Genomic DNA, 22,146 nt, shown 5'->3' on the forward strand with positions numbered 1-22,146 from the left:
AATCTAAAACTGGTCTAATGATCCAATCGACGATCGAAGAGTTCTTTGTTTCATCATCACCCGGTAGGAAGTGACATTTAAATTTCTAAAGAAGTATTTTTATTTTTCAAAAAATGTAGAAATTATTCAAATCTAGAACCGTTACGGACGGTCCCTCGCAGGAGGCGGGCTGGCAGTGTGTATTTCGTCGCTCATTTGATCTGCTTCCCTTTGGACAACCCCCCCTTTGCTTAGCAATTCCGGCAGCTGTTGCGGCCTGCGGACTCTAGAGTCAGCAAAACGGTGGCTCCAGTCATTAGGATGCTCGAGTGGAACAGATCAGATTTCTGGGCGGACCATTCGGTGGCCCTTCGAACCGGAGCCGTACGCAGATCGGCATAATTTATGGGACCGGGATTAAATGGAAATGGAACCGGTAACGCAGCGTCGATATGATAATATGACATCGTATTTTATTGGACCATTTTGTAGCAAACCCGCTCGCCCGTCTGTTCGGTTCGATCGATCTAGTTCAATCAGTCTCAGCGCCGGGAGCATGTTTGCCAGCTACAAGTCGCTGCTACCCGCTTGGTCTCGTTGGACTGTTGTACCAGCGACGGCAGCTTAGCTCACCGGCCTCGCCTCGGTGACATTGGATCGATGTTTATGGCGTGGAACCCGCGCATCACTTAACGGGCCTTATTTATGGCGTCCAGTTTGATGCTTCGTCGCCTCCATTGCAGTTCAAAGCTGCACAGCCGGTGGAGTTCCGGTAGAGAAAGACGGTTAGTGTTTGGTTTCGATATCGAAGTTCCACAATATACCGTATCGCACGAGAGCGTTATATATCCCTGCTTTGCAAAGGCATATCCCCGATACAATGACAAATAGGCTTGTATATTATTAACAGATGTCGCGTTCATTAACAGCCTCGATAAATAAATCAAAATAAGCTTCAGTGGTAACTTACGAACCTGACGGAAACGATCTTAACGGGTGATGGAATTTTGGGGATGGGTTTCTAAAGATCGAGTTCATTTATATTCTTGATACCATCTCGCCAGTTGGGCCAAAAGGAAGGATATTGTTTAGAAAGAATTTGATATTGCCACAACGCTCTAAAGGGAATAGATTAAAATACTGAAAGGTCACCAAGAAGGGATAGCTATTAGGATCAATTTACACAATATGAACAAAAAATAAATCTGTTGTTAGTAAAATGTTCAACTTGTTTGAACTATCTCATTTTTCATGTTTTTATTTTGTTTAAACACACAGATGAAACATAAAAGATGATTGGGGTTTTTGTGTACCTATAAAATTAAAGAGAGTTTTCGGATATGTGCTAAAATTGTTTTTTTTTTTTGTCAAGCAGATACTCACAAATACAGAAAAAACCGAACACCAATAAAACAGAACATATACAATAAAACCGAAATTAATACTAATCTACGCTAAGCAGTGCATAATGATGGACGGTGGTCAGAGCGGGACACACCACTCTAGAATACATGGTCCGGTAAAAGGTGAGGCCTTCTTTTTTTTGTATGAGATGCGCCAGGAGAAATAAAAAGATGACCAAACAGTCGTGTGTGGAGAGGAAAAACGAACAAAAACTGCCCAAACCACAGATAGCTCGAACCAGAATTCTAATGGCCAAATAAAGTCGATCTTGTTTTTCGACCTTTCCGCGCGGTGGTGATCTTTTCACATTTCGCGCTGCTTAGACGCTTAGCACCCTAGCGGTGGCCGGTCGTCGAATGGGCGATAGGAAAATGGTCCGCCAAAGGTCAGGGGTCAGGGGATGTGGCGAAATGGCGGCCAGAATGTTGGGGCCAAATACGTGAATCCTTAAAATAGCTGATCCGGATTGGATCGTGGATGCCGGAAAAGGGTGACTTTTTTCCAGATTTGACCTAACGTTACGGGCCATTTTGATCGAGAGCAAAAACTTCTAACCGGCTTAGAATAAACGGTCCGCGTCTCGTGAGAGGTTTGCAAAGTTCGAACGATGATACATTTTGGTCACCACCGGTCAACGAGAGCGTTGATATTTCGGTAACGGGTAATGGGAGAAATATTTCCCATTTCGGAGCGATCGCGCGTGTGATCTTGACATTTTGAAGAGGATTGAAATTTTTAAACAGTTTCTCGGTCCGATAACGCCGAATCAGTTCGATCGGCTCGGGTGCGTTATACGGCGTGCGAAATGTTGGGCTGCGATGACGATTGGGGTTTGAGGAAATCATGCAAATGACATATTAACCATAATGATGTAGGCGTATTGTTGGGCTGACAACTCGTTGAATGACATAAAAGAGACGAACAACATTATACGGATTAACTCACCTCAGGACCCCTTCTCCCTTCCCACACGCAATGTCCTTTCCCATGATATGTCATAGGCTTTTGGACACGCTCCATTACCTCCGTAGCACATCTTCAATTTAACGCATGCCTTCCGAGCGCATGCAGAATCATCGTCTAATGGTGGCGGCATTAGCGATTTGCATAAATTGGCCCTGAAGCATACGGCCCGCGTCGTTTATCTTGTCGACCAGTGTTACTCAACTCATTAGCCGGCTTGTTTTGATGATACCGCAGTAGCATCGATGGCTCCGGAAGTGGCCAATTTGTCACCACTGCTTGCTTTAACGTGAACAGGTGCTCCGGCCCAAGCTCGGGCCGTCTTTCACCAGCCGCAAACACAGTGAATGAAAGGAGTTTCGGATAGGTGCGCGCTAAAGTGGTGGTATCAAAAGACCTCCTCGTTTCGTCGGCCTCAAGGACGTCCGTAGATTGATCTTTCATCATCAATGGATTTGAATGTTTATAGGACAACTTTCGAAATACAGAGCTGTTTGCTTATCAACGAAATAAAGTGGATCATCTTCGAGCGGATGAATTACGTACGGTCGCTCCAAGCTTCGGTCGGCAGCTTTCGATCGGATTCGTTCGCGAAACGCCTGCAGGTATGCAACGGACATACCATGGGCGCAGCGTCTTCGATTACGTCTTGGAAAGTTTAAGTGTGCCGCTTACCGCGAAACAGGGCTGATTGTGAAGAGCGTTCTCTCCGGCGTCCGTTGGAAGTGAGTCGGTAGTGGTCGCTCGTGAGTCGTCTGTGCTGGCAGAAGTGTTGGCACCTTCCGCACTGCCTGTCTTTGAAGAAGCATCCTCCTTTCCCTGTAAGCTGTTTGGATGTGGCAAAATCTTTGCTTTCTTCTCCGACGCCAGTTTCTGCTCTTCGGACGTCAACACGGGCAGGTAGGCGGTTCCCGGACCCGGCAGCAACGACTTGCGTACATCCAGCTCGGGCTCCTTCGCTGGAAGGTAGGCCGTTCCCGGCCCTGGAAGGAGCGACTGGCGTACATCGACCACACTAGACGCCGTGTTCGATTCGGAAACGGTGGGCACGCCGTACTCGAGGTAGATGGAGGGTTTCTTGATGTCGTAGGCGTTCGCCCGGTACGGGTCGGATGAATATTTACTGATGATTTCACTGGATATGGCGTGGAAGGAAAAGCACATTTTATCAAGTGGGACTTTGCAGAAGGATATCAACCTCGTCAATACGTACGCATATTCGCCCGTTGGATCGTACGGAGGATAGCGGTAGGGTTCGTGTCCTCCCTCGTAGTTTCCGTAGCCTCCGTCGTACGGTATGTGTATGTGAAAGTACCTTCCCCGGTTACCGTCGTCATAGTGGATGTACCGGTATCTACTCACATCCTCCACGTAGTCGCCTGGAATGGAAGAAGACATCATTTTCATACGCGGGAAGGGTCGGCAGCTCACCCAGGGTTCCCATATAACAAGATTAGCCGTGTTTAATGAGCCTCATCCGAATATCGAATACATACAATTTAAATCAATTTTTGAAACAATGCTGACAGCGCAACAACCAACAAGCTGCGGCATACCGTAAGGTTGGGAGACTAGTAAACATAGATTTTTACGACAGCCAATCAGAAACAAATTATGTAAATTCACAAATCTTGAAACACGTCCACGGCTCGATTGATCCTACCGGTATTGGACGCGCTGAAGGGCTGTAGACCGTAGCTACTACGATCGTATCGTTTTGATTAGCGACGGGACCGTAGCAGAGGATAGTTTTTAAAATGCTCGTAAAATAAATTTCAGCATTTCGGTTCTGTTAGTTTTAGGCAACGTAATAAAGCAAAAGGGGTGTGTGAATATTATACGGTTATTGGGGAGGAAAAAATATGATCCATGCGGCATCGTTGATAATTTCCTGGTGAATTTGTAAATCAACTGGTAGGTGCGCTTGTTTATTTTACAAATCATATTTTACGTGTAAATATAATAAATGGTTATTTCCTAAAATTTGTGCTCTAAAAAGTTATGATCTCACATAGCATCGGGGGAATAGAATATGAATAAGTGTACTTAGCTTTCATCGTTGCCTTGAAGTAAATCGAATGCCGATACACACCTGAATGCTTCTTTTATTTTAAAAATAACATATGCATTAAAAAATGGACTGACTTTGGCGATTTTTTGTGTAGAAACAAAGAACGCTAACAACTTTTTTTATGAAAGGGTCATTAACACGTTGACTGCCATGGGTATCATTTTTGATAGCCAACAGGTTGGTTTAATAAATGTTATAAACCAATTTTATTAAAACAGATTGCACTCACAAAATGTACTAATCTTGGCAGTCAATGTGTTAAGCGTAGAACTAAATAAAAAACTGTGTGCTTTACATTTGTTGCTATTTGTTTAAATTTTCCAAAGTAGTGACTAAGAAAGTAGCCTCTTTCGTAAGAAACTATCATAATGAGTAGGATACAATGTGTTGGTCATGCTCACCGAAAGCACGTTGTCCAAAGATCTAACCCAAACAAATTTCTACACCTTTTGCCCGATTTATGGCAAAAGTTCCGGTCAAATGCCGTAAGGCCGCCTTAAGAATATTTTTTATTGTACCAAACTAATATAACTTTGCGTTAAAATTAACCTAATTGAATTATCTTGCGTACTTCATTTTTTATCGCTGAAGTTAGCCCATTTTTATTATGCAAACTTTAGTAAAAAGAGTTGATTCGAAAACAAATCGTCGCTCAATAGATTTTGGATAAAACAAAATTTTAAGCTAATATCCTATCGTAGAACCTATCACAAGCAAAATGTTGTGAAAAACTTATTACAATTTAAATAATACAATAAGTTTTTTCTGCTTGTGATGATATTTTAGGAAGAGAAAAAATAATACAGAATATAAGTCGTTTGTTTTCACTAAGATTCCACATCTCGAGCAGTTGAATCACTCACCTTCACCTGAGTGTACATATTTTCCACTTTTGCCGTACTTCTTGGGATTATATTTTCCATCGTTTGGAACTGCTTGCAGCACAGTGAAGCAGACCATTATGGAGAGAATCTGTGAAGCGAAAGAGGAAACTTGGTATCACTAAACAGTTTTCACCAATCGTAAACGCAACAGTTGAATCATGTATCATCATAGCACATTCCAAAACCATGTCGTATCAACCGTCCGCCGGGATAAATGCACAATTTATTGTAACGATGCATCGCGATGCCCACAATTTATCGTAACGATGCATCGCGATGCCAACACCCGAAGCTGTCCCCCGCTCGTTGCCGGTGAAGGACGCTCACTTGTTCGATTTCCGGATAGCTCCCAGTGACTTGGGGGGTGAACATTGACCAAGGATGAAGAAAGGTTTTCACCCTCCCACGGGTCGTTAGAACGTTAGTTGTCAATCGCGAGGCGCGCAGGTTGACATTCTCCAACGTCCAGAAGGATCATAAACTATATCGCATTAGTACCCTCACACACAAACACACACGTGATGACTCACTAGAACTGACGTCGTTGCGGATGCACTGGACTGCATTGTTGAGCAGGTAATGTTGATGCCGCTATAAGGAAAGCCTGCGGGATCTTGGTGCACAGATACAACCGGACCGAACCGAACCGGAGCGCAACGCGGGATGTAGTTGCAGGTACTACAGTGCGGCGTCTGTAATTGATTAAATCAAACTAAACTGAAACTGCTGCAAAATTCCTATTAAATACTATTCTCGTCAGCACGCGAGAGTTACAAGCAGTGACACTCGTCCGACGGTCGGTATGTCACCCCAACCACGCCGTCAGCGTACTACGGGAGAGAATGGAGTGAGTGTTTGTATGCAAAAAAAATATAAAGGTACGTCCTTCCCCTTTCTAGCTTGGCCAGCGCGTAGCGAGCTGCGAAAAAATATGACAGTAAACAATTTATTTTTATTGCTCACCCGAAGACCCGATCGATCGAAACCCATCCGTCCCGGGCCGGTGGTGCGCGTGTCCGTGGGTCGGAATTACGAGATGGCGCAAATTCTCTCTTGCCACACCATCCAACCAGCGTACCCTTCGCGACAATCTCTCACGCATTTGCTTTAAGGATAATTGCACCACCAAATTGTTTCTGCCCAAAGCGGTTTGCATCGCGAATCCTTCCTTCCGATCCGAATGTAAGGGGATGAATTTCGGGGCAGACACTCTGTTTAGTCCCGACAGCGCCGGACGGATCTTTAGTTGAAGATTATGAGAAACTGCCCGCAAGGCCGTTCAAGGCTGTTGATACTTGTTGGCGACGGTCAAGGCAGTCGAAGTCGAGCTTCACGGTTCACCGGTGAGACGAATGCTGGCGTCCGGTGGTCCATCTTTTCCGTCGCCAGCGGTATGTACGGTGCGAAGTTTCGCCATCAAACTGCCCCATAAATTTGTGCCCAACAATGCAGAAGTCGTCGATTTTAACACGTTTTTTTATTACTTTATTTACATATAAGGCAAATGAGAAGAAGAAGTGAGATGTGCACGGATGTTATGGATCATAAAATTGTTCACAATAATTCGAGAATAGGCAGAGCATATACTATCAACCAAAGAATTGATTCAAATTGTACGCGATAGCGAAAGTGGTTTTTTCTTTGGATTCTCTCAGTGTGCTGTAATAAGAGGGCAATCATCGAAAGCATGTTCAATGGATTGTTTGTTGTCTGCGGGGGCACAATTTAAATGGTCCGATCGATGGCGTAGACGCCGCAGGAAGGTTCTTCATCTTTCGTTGTAGCGATGAGTTCATTGAATTTCGTTTACGGTGAAGTCCTTCGAGATACTAGGGGGGATAAGTTGGGCTGGATATGGTGGGATGTGCTTTTAGCCACCGCATTAACATTGCTGAGATGTTTTATACTTTCTGTTCGGTGAAGGCTACCGTGCGGGAGGAGAGTGTGAGCAATTTATCACATTGCACATCGATTCTGTTGCCTTGAGTAGAGTATATTTTCCGTATCGGGCGATGGAAGCTTTATTTTTTGAAAGTTCAATTCCCGAAAATAACTCACCCGGTGCGATACGGAGCACTCAGCACTTTGGCAGGCAGCCAAGATAGGGGGGGGTATTTTATCGAATTACACGAAGGTCGAACATATTCCAGTTAAAATTCCAATTTATCCTTGCAGTGCGCGTTTCAACCGAGGTTCCCAGAATGTGAATCATGGGAATCACTTTTCGTAATACGATTTGAATAAATGTATATTCAAGAAAACCACTCTTACAGGTTGTTGTAAGAAGTTTTCATGTAAATATTAATAAAATTTAAATTTTTTGAAGAACTCAAGAAGATTTTCGGTAGCCTTAGAAGCATAACTCGTTGAACAATAAAGAGTCAGAAAACTCACTGTTATTGTAATCTTCGCTGTGAAAACATAGTATTTATTAGTTAAATAGAATCTTAAGTGGTTTTCCTGTGGGGATTTGCCAATTTAAGGAACAACACATAATACATTTAATTAGTTGTGGGTTTACTTCGATTAATTTAATGGCTCTGATGAGAGTCAGTTAGCCCAACAGTCGATTACAGACTCTTAAATATTTTTGAATCATCTTTTAAAACGGATAATTCCTCGTTTCTCGTTCGTTGAAATCTTTCGTCTCAATCGTGTATGTCCAGTTGCAGCTATTCAGGCGCTAAAGAGAGAATTCAATGTAATTGCGAACCGGTAAAAACAACGAAAGTTTTGCCTTTCGAACGAAATATTATTTTATTATGTATGTCTAACCCATTCTTTTGCCCGTTTTATAAAGTAGGGTCCATACTGGCGAGGCTACTTCGGCTGGGAGGCCAAATATTTCAGAAGCTTTTCGATTGCTGGCGGCACCTTTGGAATGTGGTCACCCTGTGAGTGAGAGAGTTCACGATCGTGCGCGCGCACGGAAGAAGTAGACAATCAATCAATCAAGTTTTATTGCCTAGCGTCCAATGAAGAAGATGTTCAACGCACCTGTGGCAGAAAGCCGTTACCATCGGCAACGTAGTCCACCCGGTAGACGACTCCATCATCGCCGACGTACTGATAGAAACCTTGCGACCGGAGTCCTTCCGTGGCCGTGCCCTTGTCCTCGATGCGACCCGCCTCCTCGGCGAGAATGCCATTTTCGGTTTCAAATCTGTACGGGAAGGCACATCAGGTAACGAGTGAGCTTTAAATAATGCCCCCATTCCTCAGCTCAGTGCATGAAACTCACACGTAGTGGTAGCCATCCTTTTCCACCTGATTTTCCAGCCGTATGATTTTCCATCCATCGGGAGAGTAGCCTGTAGGTGGGGCGACCCTAGACTGAACGACCTTGGCAAGTGTTGGGACGGGCGTTGGGGACGACGTTGGATGCGCAGGGGCTACCGTAGTCGAAGGTTTTGGAGGCTGGGCAACTGTACTGCCAGCTGCTGAGCCTCCTGATCCTCTAGCTCCTCCTCCTGATCCTCCAGCTCCACCTCCTGCCCCACCGGAGCCTCCCTGGTTACCCGATCCACTTCCGCTAGGGCCATCGATGTGTTTGTACCTGTTGTCTACGTGCACGTAGCGACCATCGTTTCTCGGCACGTATCGGCCATCGCTGCGCGGATAGTAACGGCCATCGTTTTGGTTGTAGGGCCTTGTTTCGGTCGGGTACCGGTAGGGATTGTACGGGTATTGGGCGTATCTTCCATCAACGAAAGGCCTGTAACGTGGCCGTTGAGTGGTAGTTGGAACGGGTGTTGGTCTGTATTTTCCATCGTCTTGGGCAAAGGTAAGTACCAACACTCCACCTAGGACGAGTAAGCCCTTAAAAAGAAATTTAATCGAATAACATATATCCAATTTTCAGTTTTTAGGTATACTTACGACATAAAGGCGCATTTTGAATCTTGGTTTCCAGAAAACAGTTAGAACACCTCAAGGCCCTAGTCGAAGTGCGTTTAATTTCTTATTCTACTCATTTCACTGTTTATATACTCCAGCGTTGATAAGTGAATGCAAACAGAACCCTGCCACTACCGAGCGATTGATACCTACCGGATTGATGAATTTATTTCATTGCTCACCGATGCAAATTTCCCCAGCGCTTCAAAGAAGCTGGCCCCAGAAACAAACAGACTCACGTACTAAATCATCTTTCCCCAATGCCTTCTGGAAGCGGTGGGATGCTTTAATCGACTGTAATCGATTGCTTCGTAGAACGTTGCGAGAGTGCGTTAGATTTATTACGAAAATGCTCGATATTTTTCACCGACTGCTCGCGCGTCCGGGTGCGAATTATTATCCTGTCTCCTAATGTCAATTGACAAACCAGATTGACTTGTTGTGACAATATCGGCGGATGGGATTTTTCACGTCCCATAAACTATACTTCAATAGTGTTCCACACAGCCTCGGGATGTTTCCAAACCAACAGCAAAACGGTGGGTAGACATTCTTGCGTGTTGTTAGTTGTTCGGATAGTGTAGGCGAGAATACATCGTTCAGGAGTTGGGAATTGGTGCGAAGAGTCACAGAAACATGTTTATTTAAAGCAGGCAGAATTTTAGTGAAAGAGTGTTATGAATATTTCGGATTTGAGTTAAAAACTTGGTGGCTAAAAACAAGGTGCAATAGTGTTGAAAATGTTTCCCAAAAAAATCTATCAAAACGGGAAATGGTGTAAAGCAGAAGCTTTCCGTATTGGCTTTATTCAATAATATTTCGCACTTATTTCCTTTTGGCCATGAACGTCGACGAATAAAAATATCTTGTTTTGCATAATGTTAAGGTAAATGATGGACAGTATTCTTCGGCATGTTTGCTAATCAAAGATTTCGTAGGCAAACCAGTCGAGATTTAAAAATAATTTACGCCAATCGGCAGTCCCGTGGGGGAAGAATATTTCACGTGGCTATTTATAAACGTGGAGAAATCGTCTTCACAACCCCATTGTAACGCCCACGAAAACAAAACCAAACAAAAGCACACACAGACACATGATACGAGTTTCCGCGAGTGTGATCTCTACTGGTGGTCGCCTCACAACACCGCCTCCTCTACCACTTTTAGCGTTACTTCGGATAGTATTCAAGGTTGGGTAGGATTTCACGGTCTCCGGCGATCCGACCGGCTGGGGCGATCTTCTTCGTTCGGATTTCGGCATTGTTCGGCATACCAGAATCAGTGGAAGTACGGAGCAAGGGAGTCGCTGGCGGTGAGGAAAGCCGAAGGCCACCCATTTCGTCATCAAGATGCGCCATTGCTATCGAACCATTTGGATGCTGCCGCCGGTGCGGACACCGTGCGGCGTTGATTATTGATTGAACCACCAGGTATAAATCTTTGTGGGTCACCATTGGCCAAAGCCAACGTATCGTCCCAAGCGAGTAGCATAAAATTAAAGCATATGACAAGGTTGCTCCACCCGCTGCAACGCAGCATTTTAATGCTGGAAGGTTGTCGGTTGAAACAAAACGAAAAGAAACTTGTGGACGCTGGAGAGTAAACAAAATAGACAAAAAGACAGACGAAAATGTGTCCTCTTCACCAGCGCCACATCTTTGCATACATGATCACTAGCTTGATCAGCACGCTCAATGTCAAGTTCATCGTTTCGGGGATTTGTTTCTTCTTTGAGTCACAAACTTAACCGCCAAAAATAATAATGAACATGCAAAAGAAAAAAATATTTTCTTCAGTTCTTGTCATCATTTTCTACCGAAGTTTAAATGTTACTTCTATCGCTCAAGAAATGGTACCCAAATCCATAGTTTGAAGTAAATTGAACGAAAGACTTGCAAGAACCGATAAAGCGATGAACCTCGAAATCTGAAAAAAAATACCTGCCTTCGAAATTGGTTTGCAGCGTTGTGTTTACATATCGTTCGATAATGGTGGTTTTATTTCCTTGTCACTTTACGCGTCGGAAACATGACTAGTTGCTGCCAAGTGCCCGGGAACTGTATCACTAACCTAGCCTAACTTGCTAACTTGGGGAGAGCACAGTCACCATCCGTCTATTTCTGGTTCCGGCTAAGGTTCGCCAGCAGTCGCAGGGCGCGCTCAATGGCTGCCGGGATTGGCGGGGGCGTCGGCAGATGATCTCCCTGCGGCTGGTATCCGTTCTCATCCGCAATGTACTGCAGGCTGACGCGACTACCGTCCGGATTGGAGTAGGCGTACTGTCCTTGTACAACCTTTGGTGGAGCGAAGAGAAAACCGAATGTAAACGAATGAGGTTTTTGGCACTGGGGATTGATATCAACGACTGAATCCTTACCTGTGCCTTCTCGTCACCGACATCCTTCAACGTTCCCTGCTGCTCAGCCTGGATGCCGTTCGAGGTTTCGTAAGCGTACTGATATGAACCATCCGGATTGATTTCGACATCCTGCCGGAGTACGACCGCATCTTTCTCCGCAGCAACGGACGCGATCAACGCAACCACCAGCACACAGACGATCTAAAACCACCAGAGATAACAGAACTCGCACAATTAGCAGGGAAAGTGTACACTATCAGAAATTGATCTTTTCTGCACTTTGATTGTTGAAATATTCGTTCTAGATTATTCTTGGTTTATCTAGCACACTACGCACCTTGTTCATTCTGTTCACGAGAGTGTTTTTTCTATACGTTCTATGTATCACACAAGAAGCACGATCGGTTATCGGATGTTTTTTTCGCAGCAACTATCGGCTTGGGATCCAAAATCTGACAAAGGCAGCAACGAGGCGTTGGCTATTTATATATCGATTCACACACGCCGACCACTTCGGGTATTCGAATGGAACTCGGTGCTCCGAATCGGTCCGACCGATCGAGCGTCCGGTTGGGTGTCCTAGCAAATCACCATAAGGCGCTTCCAGCCTTCGCCACCAGTTCTTTCTCTTCCCTCCCGGCAACCGCAGGCCAGGATAGGTTTGTAGAAATAGAAGAAAGATAGGAAGAGTTCAACAGTGTCAGGGGTGCGCGAGTGGGATGGAGAAAGAAAGAAAAAAAGCCACCAGAAACAAGTTCTTCGTTAGACCAAATTTGCATAAATTTCAACGACACCCTCCACAGTCGGAAGATTTGATTACCACCGGATCAATGGCAGATGGACCATCAAGCGATGGAGGTGATTGCATCATTGACAGGAGTAGTAGCAGAGCGGCTTTCGGCGCGAAAGCCAGAGGGGAGAGGGAGAAGAAAACGACCAAAGAGCAGAAACGAAGCACAGAGTCGTCATCGTTGGCCGCGCGGGAAGTCCCTTTCGGCGACCCTCGTGCGGGTGATTTAGTTTTTCTCGGCAGTTTCGGATGAGTTTTATTTTATGTTGGTCGAGTGGATTGCCGCGTAGTTTTCGCACCACTTTTTCCAAGTTCGATCGCATTCTTCGGCTTTGCTTCGGGTGAGCTTTGATGCTGGAGGCTTATGATAATACGATCGAACGGAGGAATGCATTTTTTGAGACTATGGGTAGTAGAGAGAACGAGGGAGATAGAGAGAAAGTGAGAGAGAGAGAGGAAAAAACATGCTTGAACAAAATTCTGTCAGTCCCTGAAAAATACTTTTCGAGCCATTGCATCCATTCAAGGAGAAGATCTTCTTCGACAAACGGGTAATCTTCCAAAAGTTAATCATCTCTCACAAGTAGGTAATCTTCTCTTCAGCGACCATCGCTCGAGTTTGCGTTAACGATTGACGAACATCATCAGATAACGCAGCTGTGGATGAAGCTGTGCTGAAGTCAATTAAGCTAAAAACATATGAAATATTTACAGATAATCGGACGCGCCGGACGAACCACCGCTTCCTGTCCACGTGAGGCTCGCCAAAGGCCCTGTTTAGCACGGTGCTTTGCTTTCAGTTTCGCTGGCCCCATCCTAGAAGGACCGGATCGTAAAACAGGTCCGGCTCTGGGAATGTCCGCAGGATTTTGTGTGCTTTTTTCGGGCGGAAATCCATGCCAACGCCCAAGCCGTAAATATTCTTTAGGGCTCATGAATATTCATGCACGGGCCGGGAGGGTTTTGCAATGCTCGACCAGGGCCGGACCGCCGGCAAGGTGGTATATAATCAAAACAATTAATAAACACCGCTCTAAGCTGGCGGCTGGGCGGCTGGTAGAATTATCGCGCTTCCAGGAAACGCCTCCGAGGGCCTGGGGGCACTAAATTGGTGGAGAAATATACGGTCGAGAATTGGCGATGGTTTTCGCGCAGGTGGTAAAGACGCCGAAGGTGCTGAAAGGGCGGGTGAGTTGAAGGATAATCTAGTCTTGCACTATGACCCATGCCAAGGTATATTTAATAGAGTATAATATTCCGAAGGCTTTTGAATGATATAATAATTATTCACAATATTTACAATATTATTTTTTACGAATGAATTATGTAACAGCATTTTTCATTTTTTTATAAATATCTTTGAATTTACGTAAAACTTGAAAAAGTTAAAAATATTCCAAAAATGCAAAAACCATCCAGAGATATGATAACTTTTTAGTTGTAAATTACAACTTAAAGTACAGTTACTCAATAGCAACTTCCACTCAAACTCCTGCAGATCCAAGTAACTCTTTCAAACTAGCTCAAAACTAAAATATTTTATTTATTTGTGTTTAAAAATGCTGGTTTGAAATTCAGAAAGTATTTGGAAAGTAGCGTTTATCAAAATTTATTATCGTCTATCTTGGGCTTTACGTACATCTAAATGGTCACGGACGCTTTGGTAAAGTTAATAGAGGTGAAAATATTTCACAAATACTGCTTCAATAAGAAACAAATGGCAGTAGAAAACTATTCAGTACTTTAGTAAATAATTTTGATTTTCGTAAGGAATACAGAGTAACTGACCGTCGAAATTTTCTTCCTTCAGATAAAATTGTCAACTCTTTAATTTTTCAGTCTATGCTCAATACTCCTCCTCAGTGTGGTGTTATTCAATTCTATTCCTAAGCTTTTCGACTCAATCGTTCAAGAACTTTTCATAGTGCGATTGATGTGAATTTATTATGCGGCATCGGCCAAGATAGCTCTATGTAACAATATACAACACTCGCTTTTATCGTGGCTAGAAGCGGCGCCTGTAAGCCGAATAAGACACCATCGCGGAGGAGACGGCTCCACATCGCGCCGTAGTTCATTCATCCGTTCGCTTGGGCCGATGCTTACTTACCTTGAGATTAACGCCGGTTTTCTTCGCTTTTATGATGCATGGTTGTGTGGGTGTGTGTGTGTGTTCGTGTGTTATTAGTGATTTTTATGAGCGAAATCAGACACTCTCGGCAAGATTACGGGAGTCCCGCCTCGGCAACGGTAAGGTGGAGAACGCACGCGCATCATGTAAATGATGTGAGTGATTAGCGTGTGCTGGGAGGATGGACGGCAATCATGAGAATCGGAGTCTGCAGGACTGAACCTTGCTGGGCTGGAACGCGAGTTGGTGTAGAAGAAGGCGCTTTTAGTGAATAGAGAGATCTTGATGATTGTTAATGTTTGACCATAGAGTTTCCTGCACTAATCGTGGATGGTAGAGCAAATTAATACTGATTTGAAGATAAAATAAAACAACATAAGCACGTCTGTTTTATAGGAATAAAGTATGGTTTATTTGCATATTTCTTTGATCGAGCTTTTGATGCAATTAATTTACAGTTGTATGTTGAGTGAGATTGTTTGCTTGTTCTCCAACCAACTTCTACACTTCTAGTAGATCATAACGTGGTGAGTGATAAGTGATGATGCAGTTTTCCTTACGCACTACAAAGTCCTTAGGGTTTTCCTAGATCGCCCTAAAACCTCCGCGAGGCGTCGTCGCTTGGTGGCAGACTGGCGAGGTACTCCAGGGCTCGCTGGATGGCCGGAGGGATCGGAGGAGGCGTGGGCAGATGGTCCCCGAGCGGCTGGAAGCCGTTCTCGTCCGCGATGTACTGCACTCGGATGAGCTGCCCGTCCGGAGCAGTGTACGAATATTCACCTTGAGCCACCTGTGGCAACGAGATGGTAAGACGTAAGACGCCCGATTAGTCGAGCTGGCACGATATGCACGATGAGGTTCACATTTAACCTTCTGCCCACCGGTCGAAGGACGATCGATCGATCGATCTGCCTCCCTAGACTTCCACTCCCCTTTCTTAAGACGCACAGACCGCGGGTGCGAAACGTGCACAAAGTATCAATTAATTGCTCGTTGCCACTTCACGCACAAAGTGGCCCCACGGTGCGCCCTTTCGGGAAGAGAGATGACCATTGCCGATGGTCACTACCAACGATCGAGTGCCGAGAGGCGCGGAAGATTAACAGATAAATAAGCAAGCAGATGGTGGGATGCCATCTGTATGACTTTTGCAATCGATGCAAATGCCGGCAACTTCTTGGCCGGTTCGGTTGGTAAATGTTTCATTTGTCGCGCCGCCTGCGGTTGTGTAACACCTATCATGTCATATTTGCATGTGCCGTAACGTAGCGACGATGCACTTGGATTCGAATGATATGAAATCTACCATTTCTGATTCTAATAATGACTTGGAACGCACATTCCAAAATGGCCTACTTATGTTGCATTTGTCATGGATGTGGAGATATTTTTCCAACGTTACACTTTTTGGAACTCCCGCCTGCTTAGGCAAGTTTTAATTTCCTCAAACTTGAACCCATTGAGCTTGATTGGGTATTGGATGTTTACGGTAAATCATCTGGCTATCGCCATTTTTTTTGCAAAATCGTTTGTATACGAAGCTTCCCAAACAAGGCGTTACCAATAGTAAACGCCCGCACCCAAACTAATCCCCCCGGCTAAGGCTCACTGAAGGATGCCAATTAACCTTTTCAAAAAGTGCTGCTGTTTATTATTTTCGTTCGGGCGGATTTGATTTCTTCTTCTGCTTCTTACCCCGGCGGTTTGAACCGCGGTCAAAGCAACTCATCATTGCGCAACGGTCGGCACTCCGTGGGATCGTTTGGAATTGGATCCTGCTGATCGATCGTGGCGTGTGGAGTCGGCTAGTTGTCGAGCTTGGGGACAAGTACAAAAGGGGAGTGTTGTTGGGGTAGGTGTAGGTGACCGTAGTGGGTCACCACGCTCGTCTGTGCAGCGAAGCAGCCCGGGTAGACGTGTCGGAGACGAAATGATCGTGTCAACGGATGGAGTATCTCGGTGCATTCTTCGCATTGCTAAGCCGGTGACATCGTGACCCGAGCGGGTTGCCTCAGGGGAAGATAAAAAGGGCATGGGAGAAGCTGGATCGCGAGATCACGCCACGATGGATGGGGAGCCTCTAACAAGGGTTCACCGTGAAAGGCCAGCTGATGAGCACGGGGAAGGCGGACTATAGACACATTTCGTAAGGCTGATATTTTTGATTAATGGATGGCAGCAATTGAGGGTGGATTGAGCGTTATGAGCAGAAGTTGGGTAAAAGTGGAGTCACCCGAACGATGTCACCCATTTGATTAGAACCGCGGATCACATTTCATCGGCAAATTATGTAAAAGAAAACAAGTCACGTTGAATCACGTAAACGTAACGTTGAATCACGTAAAGACTTTCTAACGTTTGCCACCTAGCTTTTGTTTGAAGAATGTTTGCCGCGAAGGCTTATTATGATGAGGTAAAAAGGTTAATTTAAAAACAAAAGTTACAAAAGTAAAACCACTGTTAGGGTTATAGAAGGCATTCAACGTAAAATTTGAAGAGGGAATTTTGAAACTACTTTAATATTGAACATGAACTTAAATAAATAAATAAAGCAATTACGAAAAGCACCTAGTGAACTGTCTATTACTTTAGCATACTTTAAGTACGTCACTGGATAAAGGTAAAATAAAACTGAGAATGCATACAAGATCCATATAAAAGAAAGCTATCGTATAGATATTTTGGTATCTTCATTCGGAAGTGCATTCAATAACAGTCAAATTTACACAAATGAATTGTCAAGGATATTACTTTTCCAACCAAATCTATTTTATCGATGCTACTTTGTGAAGAATGAAAGATTTTCGCTTTCAAGATAGCTAGGATTTTTAAAAATTACTATGCTTTTTCTAAGATTTTTGGAAAGTTCCACGCTTAAGTTCTTTAAAAATTTTAAATTCTGTCTGATTTTCGATAGTTTCAGCTACTTATACTTGACTCACCTGCGCTTCCTGCTCTGACCCGGCATTCTTAAGGAAGCCTTGCTCCTCAGCCACGATCCCGTTGCCCGTTTCATAGCTCCAGCTGTAGCTGCCATCCGGGTTTACCTCCTGCTCCTGGCGAATGATGGGGATGGGCTCTGTCGCTGGGCCCTGGGGAGCGCACTCCACCCCAGCTAGCAGGACGACACCGAGAATGATCTACACATCGGGAGTAAAGCAATACGGTAGGGAATCTTAACGCGAACTTTTCACTGCTGCCATCGTTCCAACACCAAGTGCGAGCGAAAGCTCCCGAAAAGAGAGCAATACGAGAAACTTACGATCACTTTCATTTTCATTCAGTCGCACTTTCTTCGGGTAAACACTTTAGAATCTCCGGTTCGGCGGACCCGTTGGTACACTATGTCACTATTATGGTAAAGAAATATCACACTGCTGACGAGATGAGCGACCAAAGCGTCGTGTTGCGACTGGCGTGCCTTTACGATCCTGCTCGGACACCGTGAGCTTCGTTCTGCCGTTCGGACGCTCCTTGGAGGCAGATATTTATATGCACGAAACGCCGTCGGAGGATCTGCCGACCACCGAAATGTTCGGATCGTCCAGGCCCAACGGGGGAAACCGAAGTTGGTACCTGTGATATCTGTGTATGTGTGTGTGTTTGTGCTTCTTCAGGGTGCTATCCGCTTATGTCCCTCTCCCATGGCTCGCATGGCGCATGTTTTCGGGTTGAGCTGTAGACGAAAAGTCGCGTGCACTATCGTGGTCACCGTTCCGGGGCGCTCACGACGTGCGGGTAAGGGCGGGTGAAGGCAATGGCATCTTCAGTGTGAAGAAGATCCTCCTCGGTGAACTTCGCCGTTGAACGATGCTGCTGGCCGCGAAACCTTTGCACGCACGCCTATGTCTCTGGCCCTTTCTTTCCCTCCACCTTATTGGCATCTCTTTCACCCAGCCAGACACACACAGGCAGGGAGGTACTTGATTATTGTTATTATTGCCTGCCGCAGCCCGTTCGGTCGGTCCAGTCCGACCAGCGCCAGATGAAGATGATCTTTCGGACTTGACACTGGAGCATGCGAAGGGGTTGGGGAAGACGCAGGGCTGAACTCCACCCCGAGTGGCATTTTACCGGCACGTAGTACGGATTTTGGAGTACGTAGGTCAGTAAAGGGGATCCGATACCGCGCCCAGTGCGTACATTTGCCGGGCCGCTTGCCATGCAACATTTTACCAACGGTGCTCACGAAGGACCGGACCGACGAGAGTGTCGGAGTATGAAACGAGCTGCATTTATTTTCCTTTTCGGATGATCCGGACCACACTGTCAAATTTGGGGACGTTTTGGGGCAAAGGGGGGAGACGGTGCACCCGGGGAACGGCACGGTGAAATTATGGTAACCGTTTAAAAATATTCATGTTTTGATTGCATTATTAAAATAACCTTTCAACGGGCGGTTACCAGTGCGGTGACAGTGCAATAAAACAAGCCCGCGATAATTAGGTTAAACGCTGGCGGACTGGCTACGCTGCAGGATCGATGCAAGGTCATAACTGATAGCGAAGAGATTACGCATGTTTCGGGGGCTTTCTTTACTGGATTTGTAATGTTCCACAAATTTAACTAGATCGAGACGATAGTAAAAATAAAGCTTGTTTAGTTATGCTCGTATCAATTTCGATCATTTTGGTCAAGTTATTTTGGTTACCTTAGATTTATATGTTTTATGGTTTCAGTCCATCAAGAAGAGAGATTAAGATCATCATCCAGTCCATCACTGCTTTGAATATTAGGGTAGCAAATAAATATTAAACATACGTTAAATAATAACCAAGTTTAATGAAATCCTATTTTGAACGAGATGGTAATTTGTGTTTCTTAGTTTTTTTTAGGAATTATATAAATAATTAAGTGATGAAAAAGTTGAGACGTGAATGTGAGAATATTTGAGAAGAATTTGAGAATATTTAAATTTTCAGGGAAAAATATAATTTATGAGAAAGTGAGATGAAGGTAAACTTATCCATCAAGTTGTTATTGTAAAAATATGTATGTTTTATGCCTGATGCATTAAAACAAAGATACAACTCGCGATTAGAACATAAAAAAGAACTAAACATTGAGATAGTTTTAGAATTGAGGAACTTTTAGCATTGGACAAAACAATATGTCAGATGTTATTAAAGGTTCAAAAACCATCCAACAAAGTCTTTGTTGCACTATGATTTACGTGAGCGCAGTTTCAACGGCAATATTATTATGATACTCCTTATGTATGCTACCATATTTGTCCACCGAAACCGGCAGTCCATTCATGGGGAAATACCATTGCCGAAGCATGTTTCCCCGGGCCAGCTTATGACAAATTATTGCCTTCCGATTAAACGATTCTAATGGCAAAAAGGTGTTTCACGGTGGCGGCCATAGAGAGCAAAAAACATCGGCATGGCTCTAACGGTAGCATCGGTAGGAACACATGCCATATGAAATGGCACACACAGTGTAGTCCACGCGGCAAACCGTCGGGAGGACGCGGCGTAGAGAATCAAGTTATCAATTACGACTGGTAGACGGTTCGCCGATGGGCTGGGAGGGCACGGGCTTGGGGAGATGGGAAAGCGGGGTGCCCGTTGCCGGGCGAAGATGTCAAGGAAGATCTGCGCGTTCCGCGCAGTTTTACGAAAACCAGTTTCACCTTTAGCGAAACGACCCCAAGACCACCGCCGACGTCCCGCCGATCGGAAGGCGTCACCGTCGGCGAGTGCCGGGGCGGGCAAACAGCGTCGCTAAGCAGCGACGCCAGCCGGAGACACCGTTCGAACTTCGAACCCGGTCAGAGCGGACGTGTGGTCGTCATCGGGAGTCAGAACGCGGTGACCTTATGAAGCGGACCGTGTGTGACTCAATGTAAAAATGGTCGTGTAAAACGGAAAGAAAAAGAAATCCCCTCCCGGACGAAGGTATGGCAAGAGCAAAAGAACATCTACGCAAAAGGATGTCATCGTTGGGTTATGAATCGTCGTGGGGTGGGATCTCCGTTCTGGAGGTCGACCGCCGATGGGAAGCCCGGCGATGCCACCGATTGCACCATGGCCATGGTGGTCGAGAGACAGCACAAAAAAAAAGCATCATTGTTGCTCGAAACTGCCAACTACCGACCGGTACACCTCGCCCGTTCGTGATTCCTCCGGGCATCCCGCGGGTCGGCGTTGTATTTCCTCCCGCTCGGAAACCCACGGTTGTCACCATAGGAGCATAGGTGTCGTCCGAAACCGCACAATCTTCACCGGGCAACAATGACGCATTGATTTATTATCGTCAGCATAATTGACACCTCCAAAGAGGAGCGTACGTTTTGCTGATAAAAAAGTACCACATCTTTTCGTTGTTCGTGTTGCTCGTTCTCCATTTAAAAGGCGCTTTTTCATGTCGAGTCGAAGACGATTTTTTTTCCTATGGAAAGGGCTGCTGTTTTGAAGACACATCGTTCGGCTGAATGAATCGTACGTTACATCGGTCGGTGTAACACGTTGTCGGCTGAAGAGGGCTTTAAGGTGAAGGAATCCTCCGCGTGCCGTACCGGTTTGTGCTCTTTTTTTTAGCACTGTCAGAAGCATAGGGCTGAAGGCGCGTAAAAAGAGAAAAAAATGTCAAAAGTTTCGGCAACTGGATTAACGGCTGGAATGACCTACGCCACGTCTGCTGTTGTTCTCACAAGTGTGTGTAACGCCCGAGTATGATGGTAGGCCAGAGATGAGGGTAATTAAGTGGAATGAGGTGAATGTTACACCCGTGAACTTAAGATGGCTTATCTTGTTGAGGAATATAAATAGAGACGTCGGTTAGGGACAGTTTGAGGTTATTGGCGGTTTAAGATGATTTATATGTGATGAATGAGTAAGAAGATGTTTATGTACTAATAGAGAGTGTGTTGGAAAAGAAAAGTAGGTAGTTGTAACAAAATAAGTGTTGCATTTAAGTTGCAATAGACCGTCTATTTTATATGTCAATCGAGTAATAAGAAGTAAATTGATTTAGGAAACCACGAGGAAACATCACACTTATTTATCATCATACTATTTAAACCCTTAATGTGTTTTCATGTTGTGACATGGCTATCGATTGCCAGTGACATCAGGCAGGCAGCCTTTTTCGGCTCAATATGCCTCGCGCGCGCCATTTAATACAATACGACACACTCAATCAAAACCGACTGCACCAAATAAGGCATTTCGGCGGAAGCGAGACGCTCCGATCGGGCTTCGGGTGGAAACAGTGCCATACAGAACCTGGTGATAATTAATGCATGGTACAAAGCGTTTCATGCAACATTATTTCAATCGTACATCACCGCGCACATATGGAAAGGGCATTACGGTTTCCTTCGGCGGCAAGAAAACAGCGCCAAGCCTGGACCCCTCCGGTGTGCTAATGTCACGACTCACGGACATGGGAGAAATCTCGGTGGGCAAAGAAGACCGTTTGCCACATGAGGATGACATTTCAGAAAATACTAAACTCAACCATAAGTGCTGAGCGAGTGAGAACCGAGCTGAGAGGCGAAAACTTCTGGGAAGTAAATCGACTCCTACCCGGATCGATATCCTCATGCGGTGCAGATAAGGCCGCTTGAAGGATATCATCGTCCTGCTTGGCTTGGCTGCGGGTTTAAGCGTTGGAAACCCAAATAGGGCGCATCATTGGATGGCACTCAATGGCGGCATA

At 45.1% G+C, this 22,146-nt stretch overlaps 4 protein-coding genes across 4 annotated transcripts; all 4 read right to left on the reverse strand.

Annotated features, from left to right (window-relative positions):
• Positions 1–2,988: 2,988 nt before the first annotated feature.
• LOC131293386 (uncharacterized) lies at positions 2,989–8,080 on the reverse strand. Its single transcript, XM_058321464.1, has 4 exons — positions 8,077–8,080; positions 5,281–5,409; positions 3,560–3,725; positions 2,989–3,481 (listed from the first exon to the last, which is right to left on the reverse strand). The coding sequence occupies exons 1-4, from the start codon at positions 8,078–8,080 to the stop codon at positions 2,989–2,991; spliced, it is 792 nt and encodes a 263-aa protein (XP_058177447.1).
• Positions 8,081–8,121: 41 nt separating this feature from the next.
• LOC131281251 (larval cuticle protein LCP-30-like) lies at positions 8,122–9,195 on the reverse strand. The gene is made up of 4 exons (XM_058310523.1): positions 9,181–9,195; positions 8,543–9,120; positions 8,299–8,464; positions 8,122–8,193 (listed from the first exon to the last, which is right to left on the reverse strand). Exons 1-4 carry the CDS (start codon positions 9,193–9,195, stop codon positions 8,122–8,124), a joined length of 831 nt encoding a protein of 276 aa, XP_058166506.1.
• Positions 9,196–11,312: 2,117 nt separating this feature from the next.
• On the reverse strand, positions 11,313–11,909 carry LOC131293902 (endocuticle structural glycoprotein SgAbd-2-like). Its single transcript, XM_058321955.1, has 3 exons — positions 11,895–11,909; positions 11,576–11,758; positions 11,313–11,492 (listed from the first exon to the last, which is right to left on the reverse strand). Exons 1-3 carry the CDS (start codon positions 11,901–11,903, stop codon positions 11,313–11,315), a joined length of 372 nt encoding a protein of 123 aa, XP_058177938.1. The 5' UTR covers positions 11,904–11,909.
• A 3,164-nt stretch (positions 11,910–15,073) lies between these two features.
• Positions 15,074–17,752, reverse strand: LOC131293891 (endocuticle structural glycoprotein ABD-4-like). The gene is made up of 3 exons (XM_058321944.1): positions 17,741–17,752; positions 17,421–17,618; positions 15,074–15,268 (listed from the first exon to the last, which is right to left on the reverse strand). Exons 1-3 carry the CDS (start codon positions 17,750–17,752, stop codon positions 15,074–15,076), a joined length of 405 nt encoding a protein of 134 aa, XP_058177927.1.
• Positions 17,753–22,146: the final 4,394 nt, after the last annotated feature.

Source organism: Anopheles ziemanni, chromosome 2 (assembly GCF_943734765.1).
Source record: "Anopheles ziemanni chromosome 2, idAnoZiCoDA_A2_x.2, whole genome shotgun sequence".
In the NCBI taxonomy this organism is placed as follows: Eukaryota; Metazoa; Arthropoda; class Insecta; order Diptera; family Culicidae; genus Anopheles; species Anopheles ziemanni.

What these genes read in the sequence shown, in the direction of transcription:
- LOC131293386 (XM_058321464.1), bottom strand. An exon ending in ATATGTACACTCAGGTGAAG is followed by an intron (nt 3,726 to 5,280) that starts GTGAGTGATTCA and finishes CTTCCATTCCAG; the next exon opens with GCGACTACGTGGAGGATGTG. An exon ending in GATCCAACGGGCGAATATGC is followed by an intron (nt 3,482 to 3,559) that starts GTACGTATTGAC and finishes CGCCATATCCAG; the next exon opens with TGAAATCATCAGTAAATATT.
- LOC131281251 (XM_058310523.1), bottom strand. An exon ending in AAGGATGGCTACCACTACGT is followed by an intron (nt 8,465 to 8,542) that starts GTGAGTTTCATG and finishes CTTCCCGTACAG; the next exon opens with ATTTGAAACCGAAAATGGCA. An exon ending in GTAACGGCTTTCTGCCACAG is followed by an intron (nt 8,194 to 8,298) that starts GTGCGTTGAACA and finishes TCTCACTCACAG; the next exon opens with GGTGACCACATTCCAAAGGT.
- LOC131293902 (XM_058321955.1), bottom strand. An exon ending in TCGGTGACGAGAAGGCACAG is followed by an intron (nt 11,493 to 11,575) that starts GTAAGGATTCAG and finishes GCTCCACCAAAG; the next exon opens with GTTGTACAAGGACAGTACGC.
- LOC131293891 (XM_058321944.1), bottom strand. An exon ending in GGTCAGAGCAGGAAGCGCAG is followed by an intron (nt 15,269 to 17,420) that starts GTGAGTCAAGTA and finishes TCGTTGCCACAG; the next exon opens with GTGGCTCAAGGTGAATATTC.